This window comes from Ascaphus truei, chromosome 2, assembly GCF_040206685.1.
Source record: "Ascaphus truei isolate aAscTru1 chromosome 2, aAscTru1.hap1, whole genome shotgun sequence".
NCBI classification, from domain to species: domain Eukaryota; kingdom Metazoa; phylum Chordata; class Amphibia; order Anura; family Ascaphidae; genus Ascaphus; species Ascaphus truei.
Genome location: NC_134484.1, coordinates 410179326 through 410203699, shown reverse-complemented (window position 1 = coordinate 410203699; position 24374 = coordinate 410179326). Strand labels below are relative to the sequence as shown.

The 24374-nt window shown below is 46.1% G+C and overlaps 1 protein-coding gene across 5 annotated transcripts in view; it reads right to left on the bottom strand.

Moving 5' to 3' along the window:
- The window catches only part of RUNDC3B (RUN domain containing 3B), a 237229-nt gene extending 214517 nt beyond the window's left edge, over positions 1-22712 (bottom strand). For all 5 annotated transcript variants that reach the window (XM_075587444.1, XM_075587445.1, XM_075587448.1 and 2 more), the window contains exon 1: positions 22076-22712. In XM_075587444.1, the coding sequence (XP_075443559.1) occupies positions 22076-22158 (83 nt within the window). In that variant the 5' untranslated portion in view covers positions 22159-22712. The remainder of the gene's footprint in view (positions 1-22075) is intronic.
- Between the last annotated feature and the right edge of the window lie 1662 nt (positions 22713-24374).

The window sequence follows — 24374 nt, the reverse complement described above, 5'->3', positions numbered from 1 at the left end:
TGGGAGAGATCTGAGGGGGGGCTGGGAGAGATCTGATGGGGGCTGGGAGAGATCTGATGGGGGCTGGGAGAGATCTGAGGGGGGGCTGGGAGAGATCTGAGGGGGGGCTGGGAGAGATCTGAGGGGGGGGGGCTGGGAGAGATCTGAGGGGGGGGCTGGGAGAGATCTGAGGGGGGGGGGGCTGGGAGAGATCTGAGGGGGGGGGCAGGGAGAGATCTGAGGGGGGAGGGGCTGGGAGAGATCTGAGGGGGGGGCAGGGAGAGATCTGAGGGGGGGGGGGGGGCAGGGAGAGATCTGAGGGGGGCTGGGAGAGATCTGAGGGGGGCTCTGGTCTCTCTTACCCACCCCTCCCCCCACCACCCACATGCAGTCCTGTTCAATTGAATAAAACATTAAAAATATATATATAAAACATCTCCCCCATCTGTCTCTAACTCTCCCCTCCCCCCGGCTCTCTCTCTACCCCCACCCCCCGTCTCCATTCCCCCTCCCCCTGGTGAGAGAGAACCTGTTGCTAAAAATGTTGAATCCCACCACCGGCTATGGGGCATAACAACATACAGAAAAAGGCAGGGGGAGAGGACTTAGGCCTCGGACATGGTGACCTTCCCACCGCTGACGCTCATGCTCTCCTGCTCAAGCAGGAGCTTTTTTTATGTCCCTGCATGAGCGTCAGCGTGCGTGCTTGTGAGCCTGGTGGGAGGCGGGGCTAGCGCGCCACGTCGCTGACGTCACGGACTGCCATTGGCTTTTGGCGGTCACGTGACCGGCCCCGCGCTTCCCTCACAGGAAATTTTTTTAATTGTGCTGTTGGCTGCAATTTTACAAGCGTGCGGAAGCGCCATCTAAAGCCGTGCTCAATAGGGATGATGTTTCCCCTCAGCGCGGCTCAGCATGGTCTTTTTGACCATGGCCCTGGCCTAAACCAATCTCAAAAATGAGCATTGGGAGGTTGCCATGGCAACTGGCTAATCGCTGTGTAAAGGGAATTATTATTTGTAACAATAATGTTACAATATACACAGCTCTGCCTGCTTCAGAGCAGGGAAAAACATGCAACTTTAGCTGGGGAGGGCTGGCAGCCTGAGAGCAGGAAAAATACGCAGATATAAACAATCCTGTTCCAGGACAGGGTGAGAGGAGAAGAGGAGGAGGATGGGGTGAGAGTAGGTTTTGGAGAGGAGGGGTGAGAGAAGGGTGGCCTTTTGTATATATATATATATTACTCAAAGTTGAAGGTTATAATAAAGCAGTATCACTTGGGAAAGTCATATCTGTAACTTTTCAAATGTAACCCCTCTACTTTTAGCTCTTAGACTAATGACTATTGTGAGGCCTCAGTCCGTATTACTAACTGGGCCACACGTGCCTACACTCAGATGGCAGGAAGAACACACACAGTATATGGATGATACAACTAGTTTACTTATGCCTTTCCAACTCTGGTACCTTGTGATCCTATAGCAAGGATCACTACACAAATATAACACAATCCCAAAAAAACGCTACGCTGGTGTGAATCAATGTCAGTGGTGAATCAGCCACCCAATCCTGGGTATGTTGGCTTGTGATGGTGCCGGCACGCTGTGGGAGCTCGTTGTGTACTAACTGTTGCAAGCCTGAGCTTTGAAAAGGGTGCTTCAGTACCCACTGTGCTTTGAAAAGAGTGCTTCAGTACCACTGTGCTTTGAAAAGAGTGCTTCAGTACCACAGTGCTTTATAGCCATTGAGGGCCCCCTCTGACGGCGCTGGAACACTCGTGTGGCACTGGAGCGCTCTACTCCTGCTGCCACATGCACGCTCTACAACCCTCGACCGAACCTGATGGCACTCATTTCCGCGCAGAGCTGACTCAACATGGCCGGCCCCCTTTTTAAAAGCTCCTCGCCCTCAGAGATCCGCCTCTTCCACAGCCGTGATCATTGGCTGCTCTCATGTTCATTATAGTTACATGTCCAGAGCACATTGGAGAGGAACAAGCCAGGGGGCAATGTGAGTGTGTGTGGAGCTCATCACACAGGGGGTTACACAAATTTAGCCCAAACACCATTAATTTGGTGGATTGGCAATATACCAAGGAAGCAAATTGTATTAGCAAACAAAACAGCTGAATAAAAGCTCAAGGAAAACCACCACAGTATAATAGAATAAGGGGTACACATTCGGCTTAAGTACTATAAGGCTCTGTCCTGGGGCCCCTTCTCTTCTCCGTGTTCATCAATGATTATCCTACAGCTTATAAGGAAGCCGCAATACACATGTATGCAGATGACACAATCTTCTATACCCACAGCCATTGCCTCTCCGACCTTGAACACATACTTCAATCTGACTTTTTGAGACTTGAAAATTGCATTTCCCAAAACAAACTGTTTTAAACACTGACAGGACTGTGACAAATGGTATTTGGGACCAAGGCTACATTTTTAAAGCTTCCAATGACTGAGCTCCAGATCAGAACCAATGCTAAAACCACCCTAACTCCTGTTACTAGTTTTATATACTTGGGCATATGGTTTGACTCCCATTTAACATTCGGGATGCACATTGATACCCTGAAATCAAAAACATATGCCAAACTAGGTGTACTTTATAGGAACAAATCCTCCATAAGCCTGCTGGTCAGAAAGTGCATCGCACAGCAGATGCTAATGCCAATTATCGACTATGGGGACATACTATACGGCACAGCACCTCAACCCCACCTTAGCAAACATGACACCCTCTACAATTCAATATGCCGCTTTGTTCTCCAATGCAACTACAACACACATCCCTGCGAAATGCTCAAAGAACTAGATTGGTCATCACTTGAGTCTAGGCGCAAAATTCATCTCCCCTGCATTGCCTTCAAATACTTTCTGGGCAAGCTACCCAGCTACCTGAACAAGCTCCTCACCCCTACCACATGCAGCACTTATCTGAGATCTGACTCCAAAAGACTGTTCATGGTCCCAAGGTTCGCAAAGTATCCGGCCGCTCCTTCTCTTACCGTCCACCCCAAAACTGGAACAATCTACCGGAGACTCACAGCCTCTACCAGTCTAAGTTCTTTCAAAACCAAAGCGGTCTCACATTTTCACCTGGTCTGTAACTGCTACATAAGTCTAGAATATATATTATCTCTAACTGTGCATGCTATGTCTTGTATATAACGTATACTCTGTTCACATATGTAACCACGTATTATTTTTCATTTTAACTCTGTGCCCAGGACATACTTGAAAACGAGAGGTAACTCTCAATGTATTCTTCCTGGTAAAACATTTTATAAATAAATATAAGGTCAAAAAATGCGGTTAGCAAGCCAAGGTATATCAAGGGGAAAGAGAAGCAGGAAAACAGTATGGGTGTAAAGACCAATTGCCAGGCACTCAGGGAGAAGTCCATGTATTACCTCCACATCGTAGCCTGGATTGTGTAGTCTTACCCTGTGTCCAATGCGGTATGCGGTGTGGAGCAGGGCTGCTCACTGTGTGGCACCGTCTCCCCCTCAGTGGGCACAACGCTGAATCAGCGTGTAGTGAAAAGTAAACCAGTGCTGCCCGAGTGTGTCACTCCAATCACGAGCAGGTATGAAGAAGATAAATATTAGACCTGAGTAAGGGATATCCCCAAAAACGTTGTGCATTTGCAACCTGCAAATAAACCACTTTATTATTCTATAATGTCTGTTGTAAGACTATTAGAACAGTGTGGCAAGAAGATATCCAGTTTCAAGGTATGAAGAAGAAAGCAGTAGGTTGGTGGGACAGCGGACCCATAAAGTATAATGGAACTCACCAGCAGTAGCAAAAATAAAAAAAATTACATAATAAAAAACATTAAACATAACAAAAACGGACCAAAAATCTCCTCCCACGCGTTTTACACCCAATTGGTGCTTTTTCAAGGAGTACAGAGGTAAGGAGAGGTGTGTATTATTTATACCCCTCCTATAGGGTGAGATGCATCTGAACATCAATTAAAAATACTGACAAATTTCAATGTTATGCTTATTTGTTTTAAAGCTGTTAAGCATTAGTATAATTGATTAGTCTTAGAAAAATAATGGTAATAAATGTGTTTCCACATATTCGTTCATTTATAAATGAATCCACTGTGCTGAATAAACATTGAAGCCCATCACTAAGTGAAGAATAAAAAAAATATATAGGTCTAAGAATCACTATACTAAATTGTAGCTTGCTTTAAAAAAAAAAAAAGAGAGATAGATATATCAATATATTATACACACAACCCCTATACCCCTCCCACCCCCCAAGGGATATTTGCAGGTAATGTGGCATTATGGTGCTAACCTGTTTGGTATACAGAAGGCCTGAGCCTCCGCGCATAGGGAGCTTGGGGTGCAAGGTACAGCGTCTCCACCTGTGGAGGATCCCGCCACAGACGGGATGATCCCTCACAGGAAACTATAGTCCTGGTGAATAACCACTCATACAATAATATGAACCATAGTAAACTTTACCAGCAAGGTATAAAAACATAACACACATGAAAACAGTAGTAATGACAGTAAACACAACCCCTTCTCCTCTTACAGGAAGAATAGCAATAATTCTTCTCCCTCCTAGTCCTATCCCAGACCCCTAGGATAGCACGTGTCACCCACAAGGTCCAGTAGTGTATGAAAGGTAGCGCTACCCCCTTAGTGTTGTTGGCGCACAGTTGGGTACCTTCCCTCAGAAGCTTGGGAAACACTGGCCTCACTCCCTGGATGGAGGCAGATGCAGTGTCCCATGATTTGGGGCCTCAGACAAAACTCCCCTCACTCCTTACCAACGGCATCACTACTCGTGGTCTCTAAACGCCGAGGAGTTCCTCAATGGAGTCCGTCCCGCTCCGCAGTGTCACCGGAACTCTCACTAGTAGGAAAGGTCCCCAACTATGGGCCGCCCTACAATACTCATGCTACAGGGTTGGGGCCTAGCTCAGGCCTATGGGGAACCACTGTACTAGTCCTGGGATACCTAACTGGCTCCCAGGACAGTCTGTGCGCTCCGCGGGCTCCTCCAGCACTGACTGTTCGTCACAGTTCAAATATATATTAGCCCCTTACTCTGCCTCCTCCAACATGGCTGCAACAGTCCCTTCAGAGCAAGGCCGAGGAGCTTCGTAAGCACCCCCAGAGGTATACCCTACTACATATATATTGCGTGCTCTCTTGTGGTAGTGTTTGTTTTAAACATTTGAATCTCACACATTAGTAGTCCCTTGTTCTTCATCATGAAGTTACAAATCATATCAGAATACAGTCTTGAAATCCGTAATAAGTAGAAATCTGTAGGATTTAAAATAAACTAACATTCCAAGTTTAGCACACATTCCCCCACCCCCTGGGAGATGTGTGACTACGGTGTATGTGGTGCGGTGTGATACCTGTGGCTCACAGGAAACCTGACCCTTCGCTGCTGGGAACCGTGGGTGTATCTGGGTTGGTGATCGGTAGCGCCTCCACCTGTACGGGATTCCGCCATGTTGAATTATCCAGTTACAGGACACAAACAATACACAATGGTATAATTAGAACAAGTTTACTGATGGCATAAAAATGATCATAAACCACATGCAATAGTGCCACAACTGTAAAACTGGCCTCCAGGGCCGCAACTCCTCACCGTGCCTCCCCAACACGTGTCCATACTCCGGTGGGGTTTACCCCAATATACTGAGGTGCTCCTGGCACAAAACCGTCCCAGTGTCCCCCAAAAAGCAAACCCACCCAAATGTGTGAGACAGCGCTGTCACGGTAGCTTGTGACAGGGTATAATATACACCAAAATATCTGGGTTCAATTGAACACGACTTGGATATAATAAATATAGTTTATTCCTTAAAAAAGGAGAACATACAAGATGATACAAATAACAGACAAGAAATGGACACTTACTTAAGGGTTGGACAATGAAGCAATCAGGTACAGGATTGTCAATTCATTCAGCAATACAGGTTCAAATGAAAATATATACGAAAGACACTGGCTATAGGGCTGACACTAGTTTATATGTGATTTCAGTCCTATACCCTGGCATTGAGTGCAAGTCATTGGAGGACAATTATCTGCACCCAATCCCTCCTTGTCACCTCACCTGAGAGGTAAAGTAATACCTGAACACTGGGTGGACAGTATTCTAATCATGGGCTTATTTCCCTAGCCCCCTTCCCACAAGACTGGCGTCACCCAGTCTGCTTGGGATAGGAAACCCTTTGTTCCAAGGTGTGAAACACAACACTTATCCCAAGTACCCACGTCCTGCTCTGTTTTGTTGTAGCATACACAAGCAGGGTGGGGAAGCCTTTGATCAGGGGTTTATTGGGTTTATTGTAGACCACTTGTCTCCCCCCTGAGCCCATATGGGCTCTGGGCTTTTATACTAGACCCAAAATACAATACATTCTTTAATATCTACACATATTAAAATAATCTGATCTGTGGGTCTGAGCGGGCTGAAATTTGCCAGGTCCTCATGCCGGAGGACACTTGCCATAGTGGCCAAATATCAGCCTTCTACGACCCCCAGAACCGGAGATACAAAAATACAGTTTAAAAGCACATTACAAAAGTGGCTTTTTTCTGACATGCAAGTCAATGGCAGAAACCTAAAAACTTTACCATTACCCTGACTCCGTTCTGTTGCCCCGAGAGGGTCGCTATTTGCCATGCAATCCTGCCGGAACTAGGACTACATGGTGACCGAATCTCAGCCTCTAGGTTGAATAGAACCGGAGTTATGGGTTCCAGGTTTCTGCTCATTCTGACTAAGCCATTTTTTCCACGCGGCTTCCCTCCATTAAAATCAATAGGGCCGGCGCCTCCATAGGAAATGCATGGGCCGGCGCCGCCATAGGATTCAATGGGACCTCCGCTACCATTGAAGTACATGGGACACACACATTTTTTAACAGTTAACCCCACTCCGTTCGGTTGAGGGGAGAGGGCTGGAAATTGCCACGCAGTCATGCCGGAGCAGTGACTACATCCTTGCCAACTCCCAACCCTCGGGTCCCCACGGAACCAGAGTTATGGGTTTTCAGTTTACCCTGTTTCACACTTAGTGTTTGAACGCCACGTGGCTTTCTCCACCATTACGGTCAATGGTAGGACCCTCCTGGCCGGCGGGACCCTTTCTCGTCGCCATTAATTGTCGGACCCTGTTGGGGTCAAGTGAGGGGGTTCCCAACATCTAGGGGCAACAGGAATTTTATTTCTGGGTGCCCTAGAACAAAAGTTCCCACGCCAATTGGCCGTGAACTTGACCGAGGCCCTAGTTCCCACGCCAATTGCGCGATCAAAGCTCTTTTTTTATAATGTTGCCGCTCTTGCGGTTTTGCAGTATGGCAGGCTGCCAGCTCGTCTCCGGAGGTCGGCTTCCAGGAATCCCCATTGAAATGCATTACTCCATTCACTTTCAATGGGGAACCGCTGCTCCTCCTCTCGAGCGCCACCTGCAGGTCTTCTACGGAAACGGGCCCAAATCGCCGGAATCTCCATAGGATTGTATTGAGCCCCCATGGCGACCTATGGAGAAACTGCAAAATGGAGCCTGCAAAGGCGGGAAATGGGACAAAGGGCCATAAACACAGAATTAACATTAACCCTTTCCCTCCAGCATAGATCCCAGTGTATGTGTTGGTGCAGACACTGGAATGGGAAAAATACATTGTTACAGGAGAATACACATTTGGGTGCTGAAGCAGGGTAAAAACACATTACTGGACCGCAGTCCAGTTAACCCCTTGCCTCCCAAGTGAGGTCAGGGGGGTGGCCATATGGGGTGCAACCCCTTTAATACCGGGCCAAACCCCCTCTCCCATGACAAGCGCTGCCCCACTAAAGTGTGGACTTGGTGCACTGGTGAGTTGGGTACCTGCTGGGTGCTCCCACACCCGAGCTCGCAGATGGTAACGATGGGATCCACGCATCCGGAGTGAGGAACTGCGATGCCTCTGCCTCTACGTTGGTTGGTGTCCCGTCTGAACGTTGTAACCATGAAGAATGTCCTTTGCTATAGGTGGTGATCTGGTCCCAAACCACCTGACGCCAGAGCGCAGCCGCGTCCTGTCTGTGTCCCTTTCTCTGGTGCTACAAAGGCAGTGGTCCCTAACTACTGGGCCTGTCCCTGTAGCAACCACCAGCTGAAAGTGGAGTCGGGCCTAGCTGGGGCCCAACAGGGGTTATCTGGGCTAGTGCAGGTGCCATAGACACCTGCATACATAACTTACCCCTTCTTTGTCCCAGCTCTGACTGCTGGCGTGGTCTCAGCGCGCGAAATGTATCTTACAGCCCCTACGCATTATGGGGCTTGTTGGGTGTAATCGCCGCCGCTTGTGCTATGCTGCACATGCTCGCGGGTGAAGCAAGATGGCCGCCGCAACTCCACTTTCTTTCTGCGCATGCGCGACCATGCAAAAAATGGCAGTGCCCTGCTAAGGGAGCCGCCGGCGATCCGATCGCTGCTCCAACTGCCCACAGACCTCCCCACACTCTCCCCATCCTCCGCTGCCAGACGCAGCAGAATGTAAGGGGGTAAGGGGGATCCAGGGGGGACCGGGTCACATAACTCTATGAATTCCATGTAATATAATATTGGATTATGTGAAATAGAAACAAAGTCAAAGGGAATCAAATAATAGATTCTGTATACTTTGACTATATTGATAGGCCTGCTGCAAACAAGAAACACAGGATTTCAATATCTATGAGAGCCTAGAATGCATTTTGTTGACTGGAGGATATTACAGTACATAAAAAGCACAACCAAACTCCTACCTTCATTGATGCTATGAAATGTACCAATTTGTACTGTATGTGCTATAAAGTTTAAACTCTGGAACAAAGTCGGGGGGGGGGGGGGGGGAATGCACAAAAAGGTTTTCTGCAGCTATAGAATGCAAGCTGCAAATTGAGAATTTTGTGGAAGAAGAATGTGGCGGTAGGGAGGGTTTGGCCCGGGGTTAACGGGGTTACCCCCCAAGGGCCCCCCTCTAACGTCGCCAGGGAGACAAGGGGTTAACTGGGCTGAGGCCCAGAAATGTGATTTTACCCTTGTTATAACCTGTAAATGTATTCTTCCCTGTGTCCCTGTCCCATTGTAATGTCTGGGTTAATCAGTACCTGCATAACACACACACTGGGTCATCAGGGGTTAATGGTGTAAGCCCAGTGGGCTAGTTAATGCGTTATCTGTGTATTCCCTTTGCCTCATGGGCCTGCAACTGCCTGTGTCAGAGTGTAAATGGATTGCCTTGTATGGGTGGCCTCTTATGAGGAATAGCTGCAGGGCAAGGATGTCTGGAACATGAGGGGAATATTTTAACCTGTCTTGCCTGCCAGCAAGGTATTCTGAGCCTTGGGGTACAGCCTCCGGGTCACCCCCCAAGTACACACATATTAAAAATATAACTTTGTCATAAGAGGGACATATATTTTTGATAAAGTGACTTTTTGCAGTTTTTGAAATACACAGGCAGAATGCTAATGGTGTGCTAATGTACAGGCAGAATGTCTGTCTTTGTAATGCGTAAGGAACCAAATGGTGCCTCATATGAGTATTCACGTGAGTCTATTCACTGGAAGTGTATATCAACAGAGAGGTGTGATACATCGCCCTGATCAATAGGTAACTGACCTAATTGGTTATGCGAAAAGCCAATAGCCCACTTCAAAAGGTTTTATTGATGGGGCCAGGGGGGGGGGGGCTACCCCCAACAGGATATCAAAAGTGAGTAACTTTATTAAATATAAGAATACTATGAGATGTCCTTGGCTGAACCGGCTAAGAATTACATAAGTGTATTGGCGGGAGTCAGACGATCTTGGGGAGTCTAAACCCTGTATAGGTACCTGCTGCTAAATGCCAGATATTAATATCTCTATTAATGTTCATATTACAATGTAATTTTTGGTCTTCCTGCGAGCGTCAGGTGTCACCGGCCGTATTAATATATCTCACCTGACTGTGTGTATTACGGAACGGAAGTTATGCAATGATTTGCAGTAAATATGAAATTTTGGTTGAGTCTGAGGAACCCCTGTTGTGATGAGCAGGAAAGGAGAAGTTACAAACCTGATCATCAAAGACTAAGTGGCTAATTGCTTATGCTTGGCCCAACGGACAAAAGGAATTAACCAGAGGAAGTGGAACTTTTCACACTGACCACCTAGCTTCAAAAGCTTCAAAGGGACATTTGCTAGCCGTCTCGGCACCTAAGGTTACAGATAGAGGGACAAACGGTATATAAACTAGCTGTCCACCCTCTATCAAGTTGTTCATGCTGTTCATTGTCTTGATGCAAATGTCTTGATGTCTGCATGTCATCAGGCCTGTGTCTTTTATGACCTGCCTGCTTTGCTGAGATGTCAACGGAATTATGGGAGAGGTGGCAGTCTGTAATCCTGCTGACTTTCTTGCCATAATCTTTAAGTAAGTGTCTATATTTTGCCTGTTATTGTATAATCTGTTGTGTTCACCTTTATCAAGGAATAAATTATATTTGTTATATCTAAGTCTCGTCCCAGTTCAAACCCAGGTATATATATATTTATATATAGTTTTGGTGTAAATTACAGCCTGTCGCAAGCTCTCGTGACAGGCTTGTAATTAACTGGTGGCAGCTGGCGGGACTGAACTGGACCTGGATTACAGTATTCTGCGGGGTACTGTGATCCAGTGGGAACTTGATGGTAATTGCAAGTTCCTGGGACTAAAGATATTGAACACACAGTGTACAACATATAACACAAGATATGGCACCTCCTCACTGTTCCCCTACTTGTGAGAAGCATTTCCTCCAGAACCAAAGTGCCGGCCATCCGTCTGACTGGAGCCGGGCACTGAGACCAGAGGAGTGCATCAAGTCGGCGCGGGGAGCAGCAGCCAGCAAGGCTGAGAGAGAGACAGCAAATCGGTGAGCATGAAACCCGGCAGGCTGAGCAAAGATCCACAGCTGCAGCTGCTGTAACCATCACACCGCCCGGAGAGCGGGGAAGGGACCCAGCTCCGGGACGGCAGAGACTTGTGGAGGGAGCGGGTGGTCTTGCACCAGGAGAGGTATTGGCCGTTGCGGCGACCAGTCCATTTTACCCAGAATTGCTGGCCCTGATGTTTGCGCAGGGAGAGATGTCCCCGGCTGAGCGGCTCGAGCAGCTGAAGTTGGCGATGATCCGACCCACATATCCCCTCCCAGAGCCCGGCGGCGCTCAAGCCTCTCCGCTCTGGACTCCGTTGCCCCTTGCTGGGGTTAGTCCACCGGCGGCGGAGAAGCTCTGGAATGAGCCCGGCGCTCAGGCAACTCCGCTCTGGACTCCGTTGCCCCTTGCTGGGGTTAGTCCACCGGTGGCGGAGAAGCACCGGCAGCTGCTGCGGCACTGCCAACAAATGGGCCACAATAATGCCCAGTGCCCTGACCGTGCGCGGTCAGGTGAAGAAGCCCCTCAGGGCCAACGCTCACGAGCTGCGGAAAAGATGACCCAGTTAGCGGCATCCTCTGATGGCTCCCGCCCAGCCGGGGCTACAACCCTCCTCGGGACGTCTCCTGGAGAACCTGGACAGGCTGCATCAGCAACAGTGGCGGAGAGCAGCGGCCATCCACCTGATCCCGGCGGAGAACCAGTGGCGGCGGCAGAGAAGACGCCGCCACTCCGGCATCCTGCCGGCGGCAGTTTTATTCGGGGGGAGGGACAGGGGTTGTGGGAGGGGGTTATTTTACCTTGTCCTGCACCGTTTTACCTGTACCCAACCCGGGCGCTGTTGTGGCAGCGGCCCGGTGCTGCCCAGCCCAGATGGGGCCGGCGGCGGCCGCTCCAGTCCCCCTGCAATTGGGACCAACGAAGGTGGCGGTCTCTGCGGGGACCAGCAAGGTAAGCCAGACCAAGTCGCAGACTGACCCTGACTTATTTTTCCCCATGACTGTACCCTGTTGTTTCACTATAGGGGTGACCGGGGGGTGGCAGGAAATAGGGGTACCAGGGCAGGGGAAGGAAGGGCAGCTTGTAGGGCAGTCAGAATTCCCCATTACCCTGGCGGAGCAGCAAGGGGACTCTCAGTTAAGAGCCCCACTGTTGCAGCCTTGCTATGGGCCGGAGGCATCAGGGGTTGTGGCAAAGTTAGACCACCCCCAGATTACCTGCCAGCCAAGAGCTAAGGTGGGTGCATCTGCACCAGCAACCCTGAGCTCATCCCCGGTAATGGGGAGACAGTGTCAGGGAGATGGCCTCACTCAGGTGTCCCTAGGATCCAGGTTAGGATTAGCTAGGGAGAAGCGGAGTGAGGGGAGGCTGCAGGTAGGTAGCCAGCATCAGTTCTCAGGGGTGGTGAAGGAAGGGCAGCTTGTAGGGCCGCCAGGCTTCCCCATTACCTGGGCGGAGCAGAAAGGGGACTCTCAGTTAAGAGCCCCACTGTTGCAGCCTTGCTATGGGCTGGAGGTACATGGGGTTGTGGCACAGTTAGACCACCCCCGGATTACCTGCCAGCCAGAAGCTAAGGTGGGTGCATCTGCACCAGCAACCCTGAGCTCACCTCCGGTAAAGGGGCCACAGCTTCAGGGAGAGGGGCTAGCCCCGTTAGCACCCAGCTCTAGGGTAGGATTGCCTGGGAGAGGGTTGGGTGGGCCAGTGGGAACCGGGGAGGGAAGGCAGCGAGTGAGCCAGCCAGTTTTCCCCGTTACCCTGGCAAAGCCTCAGGGGGTGTCTCAGATCAGCAACCCCCTGTTGCAGCCTTGCTATGGGCTGGAGGTACCAGGGGTTGTGGCACAGTTAGACCACCCCCAGATTACATGCCAGCCAAGAGCTAAGGCGGTTGCATCTGGAGAGATGCCCCTGGGCTCATCCCCGGTAATGGGGAGACAGTGTCAGGGAGATGGCCTCACTCAGGTGTCCCTAGGGTCCAGGCTAGGATTAGCTAGGGAGAAGCGGAGTGAGGGGAGGCTGCAGGTAGGTAGCCAGCAGCAGATCTCAGTGAGAGAAGGAGGGCTAGTGGTAGCCAGGGAGGGAAAGCATCAGGTAGTGACGCTAGAGTTTCCCGTTACCCTGGCAGAGCCCCAGGGGGTTTCTCAGATCAGCAACCCCCTGTTGCAGCCTAGCTATGGGCTGGGGGTATCCGGGGCAGTGGCAGGCTTGTGCCACCCCAGGGATACCTGCCAGCCAAGCGCTAAGGCGGTTGCATCTGGAGAGGTGCCCCTGAGCTCATCCCTGGTAAGGGGGAGACAAGTTCAGGGAGGTAGGTGCACTCAGGTAGTTCCAGGGTCTAGGGTAGGATTGCCCAGGGAGGAGAGGAGTGCAGGTGGGCTGCAGGGAGGTAAGCAGCAGGCTGAGGTGCTGGGCCTAGGGGAGGCTAGGCAGGGAGGCACCATGGAGCAGGGGGAGATAGGAGGTCAGTGGGGTGTCAGGCAGCTGGCAGAAGCTAGGGATGGGCTAGGTAGGCAGAAAGTCCCTTGCTATGACGGGCCAGGAGTGACCCCCCTGACAGATTCCCCCGGGTCCCCAAAGGAAGGGCTGTGGGTAGATAGGCAGCCAGGGAGGAGAGTCAGGAGTATAGCGGAGCAGCTACGGGTGGGCACAGAGCCAGGGCAGGTAGGGTCCCTACAGAATAGTGACATAACCCTGTCCCAGACTTGGTTGACAGGAAAGCGACGGTCTGTGCTATATAGCTGGTCTCCTGCTGGGGCAGAGGGAGGCAAAGGAGAATGCCCGGCTTTGCAGGAACTGGACTTTACAATCCACTGTGTACTGGTCAATGCTGGAGGACAATTTTGCCAGGCCAATTCCTCAGGACGTATGGAGTGCGTCAAGAGCGCCAGTGGTATCCCAGGGCCATGGGGAGGCCGCTGGGGTACCAGGGGCCCTTGAGCAGGGGAGGTGTGGCAGTAGGGAGGGTTTGGCCCGGGGTTAACGGGGTTACCCCCCAAGGGCCCCCCTCTAACGTCGCCAGGGAGACAAGGGGTTAACTGGGCTGAGGCCCAGAAATGTGATTTTACCCTTGTTATAACCTGTAAATGTATTCTCCCCTGTGTCCCTGTCCCATTGTAATGTCTGGGTTAATCAGTACCTGCATAACACACACACTGGGTCATCAGGGGTTAATGGTGTAAGCCCAGTGGGCTAGTTAATGCGTTATCTGTGTATTCCCTTTGCCTCATGGGCCTGCAACTGCCTGTGTCAGCGTGTAAGTGGATTGCCTTGTATGGGTGGCCTCTTATGAGGAATAGCTGCAGGGCAGGGATGTCTGGAACATGAGGGGAATATTTTAACCTGTCTTGCCTGCCAGCAAGGTATTCTGAGCCTTGGGGTACAGCCTCCGGGTCAGCCCCCAAGTACACACATATTAAAAATATAACTTTGTCATAAGAGGGACATATATTTTTGATAAAGTGACTTTTTGCAGGTTTTGAAATACACAGGCAGAATGCTAATGGTGTGCTAATGTACAGGCAGAATGCCTGTCTTTGTAATGCGTAAGGAACCAAATGGTGCCTCATATGAGTATTCACGTGAGTCTATTCACTGGAAGTGTATATCAACAGAGAGGTGTGATACATCGCCCTGATCAATAGGTAACTGACCTAATTGGTTATGCGAAAAGCCAATAGCCCACTTCAAAAGGTTTTATTGATGGGGCCAGGGGGGGGGGGGCTACCCCCAACAGGATATCAAAAGTGAGTAACTTTATTAAATATAAGAATACTATGAGATGTCCTTGGCTGAACCGGCTAAGAATTACATAAGTGTATTGGCGGGAGTCAGACGATCTTGGGGAGTCTAAACCCTGTATAGGTACCTGCTGCTAAATGCCAGATATTAATATCTCTATTAATGTTCATATTACAATGTAATTTTTGGTCTTCCTGCGAACGTCAGGTGTCACCGGCCGTATTAATATATCTCACCTGACTGTGTGTATTACGGAACGGAAGTTATGCAATGATTTGCAGTAAATATGAAATTTTGGTTGAGTCTGAGGAACCCCTGTTGTGATGAGCAGGAAAGGAGAAGTTACAAACCTGATCATCAAAGACTAAGTGGCTAATTGCTTATGCTTGGCCCAACGGACAAAAGGAATTAACCAGAGGAAGTGGAACTTTTCACACTGACCACCTAGCTTCAAAGGGACATTTGCTAGCCGTCTCGGCACCTAAGGTTACAGATAGAGGGACAAACGGTATATAAACTAGCTGTCCACCCTCTATCAAGTTGTTCATGCTGTTCATTGTCTTGATGCAAATGTCTTGATGTCTGCATGTCATCAGGCCTGTGTCTTTTATGACCTGCCTGCTTTGCTGAGATGTCAACGGAATTATGGGAGAGGTGGCAGTCTGTAATCCTGCTGACTTTCTTGCCATAATCTTTAAGTAAGTGTCTATATTTTGCCTGTTATTGTATAATCTGTTGTGTTCACCTTTATCAAGGAATAAATTATATTTGTTATATCTAAGTCTCGTCCCAGTTCAAACCCAGGTATATATATATATTTATATATAGTTTTGGTGTAAATTACAGCCTGTCGCAAGCTCTCGTGACAAAGAAACCCCACTCCTATTTGAATGGAGCTTAAAGCAGCAGTCCAAGCTGACATTTTAAAAAAAATTATATTATTGGTGGAGACCTAAATGTGGTATTAAACCCTGTTGCAGATAAATCACTTATTCCATGCTGCTCACACTCTGTCCAATCGCTTAAAATTGGGAAAAAATTTAAAGAGATAATTAAAGAATTCTCTCTGATGGACATTTGGAGAACCCACCACCAGGGCCAAAAAGACTTCTCTTTTTACTCTCCTCCTCACCAGACGTACTCACGCATCGACTATTTTCTAGTTACCAAGAATTTCTTAGAGGCCGCCACCAAATCAGAGATCGGCCGGATCACATGGTCGGATCATGCTCCGGTAACCCTGACAATCTCCATACCATTTATGAAAACGACCACTTATAATTGGAAATTAAATGACTCCCTATTAAACAATGTGGAAGTGGAAAGAGAAATTAAAAAAGCCCTCAAAGACTATTTTAATATCAATTTTGGATCGGTCTCATCCCCAGCAATCTTGTGGGAAGCCCATAAGGCAGCAATTAGAGGCACGTTCATCTCAATCGACCTCCCACAAAAATAAAATCAAAGTAAAAATGATAAAAACATTAACAGACAAAATTCTCGAACTGGAGAAACAACACAAAACCAACCCTTCAAAAAAAAATATATATAAACTATTGACCACCAATAGAAACGAGCTTAAGCAAATTCAATTGGAGAATGTAGAAAAAGCTCTTAAATGGACTAACCAAAAATACTATGATAAGGGCAACAAGGCCGACAAACTTCTTGCTAGCAAGTTAAGAGGAGTGCAGAAAAGATCCCAAATAACAGCGATCAAGAGTAAGTCTGGTGAGATACTATACAACAAAAAAAAATAGCAGAAGAATTTACCAAATTTTACACCAAATTGAATAACCTGAGGACCCGGAGCGACACATCAGAGCCAACTGGGTTGGAGGCAATCACAAATTACCTCGATGATTGCAATCTTCCTTCATTACTCAATGCCAAAATCTCGAAGGCAGAATTGTCTGCAGTGGTGAAAACACTAAAAACCTCTAAAGCCGCGGGCCCAGACAGCTTCTCCAATGTCTATTATAAGAAATTCTTACCAATATTTCCACTCACCTACTGAATTTGTTTAATTCATTCATGGAGGGAAACCCGATCCCATCGTCATTGTCACTAGCAAACATTGCTATTATACATAAGGAAGGGAAAGACCCAACTCAATGTGGTAGCTATAGGCCAATTTCCCTCCTGAATAATGATCTTAAATTGTACAGCAAGATCCTAGCAAATAGACTAAACTCAATTTTGCCCAGATTAATAAACCTAGACCAAGTGGGGTTTGTCTCGGGGCGTCAAGCCTCGGACAATACTCGTAAGATAATTAACATAAATTGATCATGTGCACCTCACAGGCACCAAGGCAATGCTACTGAGTTTAGATGCTGAAAAGGCATTTGATAGAATTGATTGGCTATTTCTCGATAATACTATGAAGAAATTCGGCTTTAAAGATTCTTATCTAGAAGGTGTGCGGGCGCTCTACCAAAACCCATCGACCCTTGTTAGACTACCTGGAGGGAACACTGAAAGGTTCCAAATCAAAAACGGAACAAGAGACAGGGTTGCCCCTTATCCCCCTCCTCTATGCTCTCACTATTGAACCTCTAGCGTCCAAAATACGAAACAAACATCCAAGGCAAAGAAATTGGAAAAACAAATTACAAAATGTCCCTATTTGCCGACGATATTATCCTGACCCTATCCAGACCCCAGACTTCCCTCCCTAACCTTCAAATGGAACTAGGAGATTTTGGCAAAATATCTAGATATAAAATAAATAGCGATAAATCTGAAGCTCTCAATCTAAGCCTCTCAGAACCAGAAGTGAAACTGCTCAAACGGAATTTCAGTTATAGATGGAGTTCTTCGTACATCAAATATTTGGGAGTAAATGTATCAAAGAACTACCATTCTTTATATCAACACAATTACCCAGCTCTGTTTGGAAAAATTAAAAAATACCTGGATAAATGGGAAGGTTACCAGATTTCTTTGATTGGAAGAATGATCACGATTAAAATGAATATACTCCCTAGATTACTATATTTCTTTCAAACACTTCCAGTCCACGTTCCTGGTTCTTAACTAAAAAAACATCCAAAATAGACTATTTAATTTCATTTGGTGGGGCAAAAGACCCAGAGTCGCAAGATCGGTACTGATGGCATCAAGAGCAAGGGGGGGTATGGGTGTCCCAGATATTTCTAAATATTATCAGGCAGCCCAGCTAAAACAAGCGGCCATGTGGAACGCAGACCCAGACCAGCGTTGCTGGCTCGAAATAGAATCGCAATATGCTAAAATGCCTTCTCTGCCAGCATGCCTTTGGATCTTAGATAGAGGAGATATGCACCTGCACAAATTTAAGCTGGGAGCGATGAAACACACATGGGAGGTCTGGTTGAAAGCCAAGACTAGATTCGGACTTGCTTCCACCAGCTCGCAACCCACGCCAATCTTTAATAATCCTAAATTTCCTCCCGGATGTGCGTCTAAATTATATGATCAATTTAAATTAAAGGGGATCAAGACGATCGGAGACATTCTGAGCCTATGGAAACTCTTGAGCTACCAAAACGTACGTGCTAAATATGATATACCACAATTGGAAACATTCAAGTACCTCCAAATTAGACATTTCACCCAAACAATATCCCCAAATCCAGAATTTCCCCCTCTCACTAAGTTCGAGAGACTATGCAAAGATAGCTCTCACCAAAAAGGACTAATATCAAAAATCTACACGGAATTGGACACAACAGCGGACCCTCCAACTCATGACTATATGCTGAAATGGGCCGCGGACCTGAATATAAATATCAACAGAGAGGAATGGGACGATATTTGGGAAGCAGCCTCAGGAACTTCCATTTGCACCACAACCAAAGAAAATATTTATAAAATACTGTTTTACTGGTATCTCACTCCAGTGAGACGAAAGCAAATCTATCCTCTGGCATCTGATCTCTGTTGGAGAGGCTGTGGACAAAAGCGGGACATGGCCCACATCTGGTGGTCATGTCCAGAAATTAAGAAATATTGGGACATGGTTCAAATTTTATTAAAAGAAGTTACCAACCTCGATTTACCTATTGATCCACTGACCTTCTTACTGGCTAGGCCAATGAAAGAAATTGACCACCCAGTAATATTCTCACAGCGGCGAGGTGTGAGGTAGCGGAATCCTGGAAGAAAGTAGCTCCCCCCTCCAAAGGAATGCTAAAAAAAAAAAAAAAAAAAAAAGAATAAACGAGGTGATGGTTATGGAAAAACTAACTGCGCTCCTGAAGCAAAACACAACAGCTTTCTACAGAATCTGGGAACCATGGATAACTTTATAGAACAAGTCAAATTTGCCAAGGTATAGCCCAGAAGATAGAATGCCGGGAAAAGGAAGCCGGTGACAATCAGTGCTTAGTAAGAGTCCGTCCAAGGTGGACACTCAGTGACCAGGGTAGACACCTCTCCCCCACCCCCCTCTTCCTATTTCCCTGGTCTTTCCTTTTTCGGAAAGCCACCAACTTTTAGCAACAGGTTTTGCCACTCTTCTCCTCCAAAAAATACAAAAATGTTTCTGTATTAAGCTGTGTATATTGACCTCTGTATGTATATTTTATATCTGCCTAATAAAAATATTAAAAAAAAAAATTATATTATTATTTTACCTCCCCTTTAATATGTGCATCAATACAGTTCACACAATAAGTAATTAGCCAATCAATCCGTTCTCATATGGTCGATCTGCGAAGATTCGGCTTGAGGGTTCACTAAATGGCTGTCAGTGCAGCAGAAGTGGACCAAAGATGCAAAGTTCTGTGGAGAAGATCATGTGCTTTCATGATTGCAAAAAGGTCCCATCCTCAAATACAGTATCTTCAAATACAAACATGCTGGCACATCTTCCCACACCCCCCTCCTGCTGCTGGCACATCTCCCCACAACCCCCTCCCCCCCTGCTGCTGGCACATCTCCCCTCATTGCCGGCACATCTCCTCGCGCCCCCCCCCCGTACCCCCCTCCCCCGCTGGTACATCTCCCTCTGCTGCCAGAACATCTCCCCGCGTTGCTGCCGCATCTCCCCTCGCTGCCGGCACATCAAATCCACAGCACAATGTCCAGTAAAAGTTTCGTTGTGCTACGTCGTGCCGTTTGTGAGATTTCGATGCTAAACAAACGGAATAACAAACTTAGAAATATAGTATAGATAACTGCTTTGTTTATTGATTTTTGTTTCTATTAAGCAGTCGACAAATTTATTTTCTAACCAATACAACAATAGATACGTTTAAAAGCCCCCCAAAATGACACTTTCGAGTGTCAGCAGTAAAATAGAAAGCAAAGGAAACTGAAGACAACATAAATAAGGAAGATTGGTGTTTACTTTTAATTAGATCTAAATGTTGCTGCTGATTATTTATGTTATTTGGAGTGGAAATAATCTACATTACATTAAAAGAATACCCACTTTTTTCTCCAAAGAACCGAAAACAGCACTGTTTTGCCTTCTGACGAAAGACTATCATGGGCATATAATGTATAAATCATTTTTTGCATACATCGCAAATAGTATATGTAGATATTTAAAACTTTACCATACAAGGCAAATAAATAAAAGTAGACACAATTTGGATAATAGCAGCAAGTAAACGACACCATAAAGGCAAAGGGATGCCCTGTCCCAAATAGCTTACAATCTAATTAACGTGTCTGTGACGGAGCTAGAATATTGTGTTCCAGGTGGATGTTACACACACTATCAATGTAGTCATTGTTTTTTAGGCAAATTCTTAGTAGGATGTTGCTTGTGTGTGAGGAAGATTAGGTCTACCTGTCACCATATTTAAACCCTGTATTTCCTGAAAAATTAAAGAATTATATTGAGAAAAGTTTGAGAGGGGGGGGGGAAGAGAAATAAGTGCACTTTCATTTTTTTATTCCAAGGCTTATATTGTTCTCGACAGAGTAATATTCTTCCAGTGACTTCACTGCAGTCCTATACATTAACCCTTTGGATGACCCAAAATGTAATCACTACGTCATTCCCCCCCCCCCCCCCCCTAAACTGCCTGTAGAAAATTGGAAGGGAAGGACTGCTCTTCAGGTACCAGGATAATGGGTCACTTAACTGCACGTGCCAGAGGGGCCGCAGCACTCTGGTACCGCTGTCTCCCAAAGGGTTAAGGTAAAGCGGGATCACTGTACCGTAGCATGTGTACCTGTATATGAACCATGCTACACTTGGACAAGTGATTCAGAGAACATTGACGGTTCCAAGATTGCATCTCTTCGCCCACGTGGTGTTACTAAACTAATAGGAAAAACATTTGCAAAAACAAGAGAAATCCTGTGGGCGCTGCATTATTAATGCTACAAATTCTGAAACATAAAAGGACTTTGATAAGAGGCCTTTACTTATTAGCCATCTAGAAAAAAAGTCTGATGTTCCAAGGAGTAGGAAGAATGAACTGGCTAGGTTGGCCTGATGGTCCTTAACTACCATCAATTTGTATGTTGCAGGTGCAATACCTCAAATATTGCAGATACTGTATATCCCACTGTATTTGTTGTGCTATTCTGCGTTTGGTTCAAACAATACTAGTAGTATAGAAAGAGTTACATGATTGAAAGCCGTCCCTTTAATAGTGTGTGTGATCGGACCTTTTAGGATAAACCGGTACAAATACTGCGATGTTACATTATTTAAAACAAGGCACCCAGTTTTACTGCAGAGATCAGCTAGATCACAAGAAAATCTCTACATACTCAGACCTTTCAACTCAGTTATTTTCTGGGAGTCTGTGTAATTGATTTTTTTAGCATCAGGTTAATAGACCTCGGAAAGGAGTCTGCAGCGCGTTAGCTTCAAAATGCATTTTTGTTGTTACCCAGAACCCTCTCACCGATTTTGGTCCTTGGTAGTTTGCATCTCCGCATCATACTCTATCACATGATACACTGCACTACAGTCTGTGATGGCACTGCTGGTGAAAATAAAAGCTACTGCCTGGTAGTGTTTCTCATAACAACACAGCTCCAAGCTCAGTACCATACACACAGATATGAGATAGAGATAGCAGACACAGAATTCAGGAGACAAAGTTCAAATGTAAAAAAAAAAAAAAAAAAAAAAAGGAAATTTCTATATAAAAATTGCTGAGTTTTGCATTAATGAGAAAACAATATTGAAACCAAATCCCAACAGTCACCTTCCCCACTCTACTGACATTTTCAGTTTCTGGCTTTGCTCTTTTCTTCTCTTTATGGAGCAAGGGTAGGTTGACATAATCAGTTTGTGTTCATAAAGAATGTCCATTCCTTTCAAACACTCCCCCCCAGAATATGAAAGGCACCAGACTCCAACTACATTAGTCTGTAAGGAACCTCGGTGGTAACTTTTGTGCCCAGTAGCTGGAAGTAGGACCAGCATTATTTTGCATGCATAGATTGTAGGTTAAACATCAATTGCTTTACCTGCAGACCGTGATCAGGTTCTTCCTTTCCACTGCAGCATTCCTGGAGGCATTCTTCTTCCTAGACAGGCTCAGTGAAGCCATCTCCACAATGGACTCTTACCCTTTGTCTCTGGAGTTATTGTCCTGGCTAATGAGATTGTCTTGCCACCCTAGCAGCACAGCACGGGCTGACGATGGAGCTCTGCACCTCCTCCTCCTCCCTTCCCCAGTCTCAGTGACTGTCTCTGCTCAGGCTGATCTCACACAAGTCAGCAAAAGCAGCAGCACATGAGGCGTGATCATGAGCAGCAATCACAGAAGCTGCAGGGCACAAGCAAGGAGCCGAGGGGGGGGGGGTTGAGCAATGCCTTGCAATCACCTGCTCGCCGCGATTCATTAAATAAGTGCAATGTTCATAGACTACATGCAGAAATGCACCAAGACTACAGCTATCACCACTACTCCTTTTCTGCCGCACCTAGCTGTTTGTTACAGGGTTATGTTTCAGGCGTGGTGAGAGTCAGACAGTTGTATCTCAGCAGGTGCTGGATGGTAATGGCAGAGATAAGCCCCCAGTGACTCTCTCACAGTCCTGGGGAGCACAAGCACAGCAGCTGCTCCTCCAGTCATGCAGCTGTATTGCTTGTGTGCAGTCAGTGCTTCTACTCTCATGTGACTGGGCCGGAAGTAAAGCAAAGCCTGCCTCCTGTCAGGCATATAGATAGCAACAATGTCTGAGTCTCCCAGCTGACAAACTGAAGCAAAATAACCAGCATCTACCAAAGACAATGATTTGTTTTGTTTTTGTTTTTTATAAAGGTGGTTTTTGCAAAAATACGTTGTGTTAAAACATTTTTTTTTTTTTACTTCAATTTTTATTAAACATTTTTTTTCATACAAAAGAAAAATTAACAAAACATATAACATATAAAAGGGGGGATAGGGGAGGGAGGGGGGGAAAGGGATAGCATTTGTAAAAATATAGCATTGTACACAACAATTTAATTGTCACATATATCACTCTGTTCCAAGTATTCTAATCTATATATGGGGATATACCTGCATGGCGAAACCAAGGAGCCCAAATCTCAGAGAATTGTGAGGTCGAGCCAGTCAGATAGGCTGAGAGTTTTTCCATATAAACTATATACCAGATTTTATTGTTTATTTGGTTTAAGGATGGGGGGGCAGGTTGTTTCCAATTTTTGGCAATTGTACACCGTGTAGCATTTAACCTTTGGGTTAGTACTCTAGCTTTTTTTCGGGGAATATTGGCTATTGGCTTGCCTAACAATATATATCCTGAGTCATGTGGGACAGTGATTTCTAGGATCTTGTGTATTAAGGTGAACACTTCCGTCCAAGTTTGTTGGATTTTGGGACATGTTAAACATTTTACTGGAGATACACAGAACCACTGAGTGAGGCTGACTAAATCAGTCAATGCAGGCAATTTCATTTATGAATCTGTAACTATATACACCCCATTAAAAAAAACTTCAGATAATTGTTAACCCCAGAACACATTGTATAAAACCTTAACATGTGCTCTTGGGAGGTAATTACTTAAGTCTCCTGGTTGCAAAACTGGGGCAAAAATAGCACAGGTTTATCAAATTCAAAATTCTCATTAAATGCAACATTCATTTTTTCTTCAAACATAATTTTTTCTTTTTTTGTACCTATTCAATCAATTTTGCAGCAAAGATTACGGAACGTCAGCATTTTAAGAAAGAAATAAATAAAAAATAAATAAAAAAAACTAAGAGACTGTGGTTGACATATCAAGGAAATTTGGAGGAAAACTGATACAAAGGTTTAAAGATACCCTCTTACGCTGGGTAAAATGTGCGTTCCTAACAAATTTACAATCCTAAATATTTACACTTCCACTGTTTATTTGAATTTCTACTCTTTAGAGTTAAAGGACCACAGCTGCAGAAGTCACAATGAGAGTGCATTACTTTTTAATACAGTTGTACCTCAATGTTACTCTGCTGGACTAATCTACCGTCCCCATGGAAGAATAAGTTTTTAATTCTCAGCGTTGGAGAAGAGGTTAGGGGAAGATTCATTAAGTGCCGATGTGGCGTTTAAGTCACTGACAGTTAACTCAGGATCAAGTTACAATGCCCCAAATTGTCGCTTTATAAATCTGGGCCGTACAGTATATTGCACATTGTGCACATACATTTCAATATTAAAATTCACTGGGTAAAAGTAGTTAACTGCTGTCTTCCAGTTAACATTTGTTCTCTGGAAAGTATAATCACTATCATTGAATTGTAACAGGATACCATCCCTGTTGAAGTAGTTTT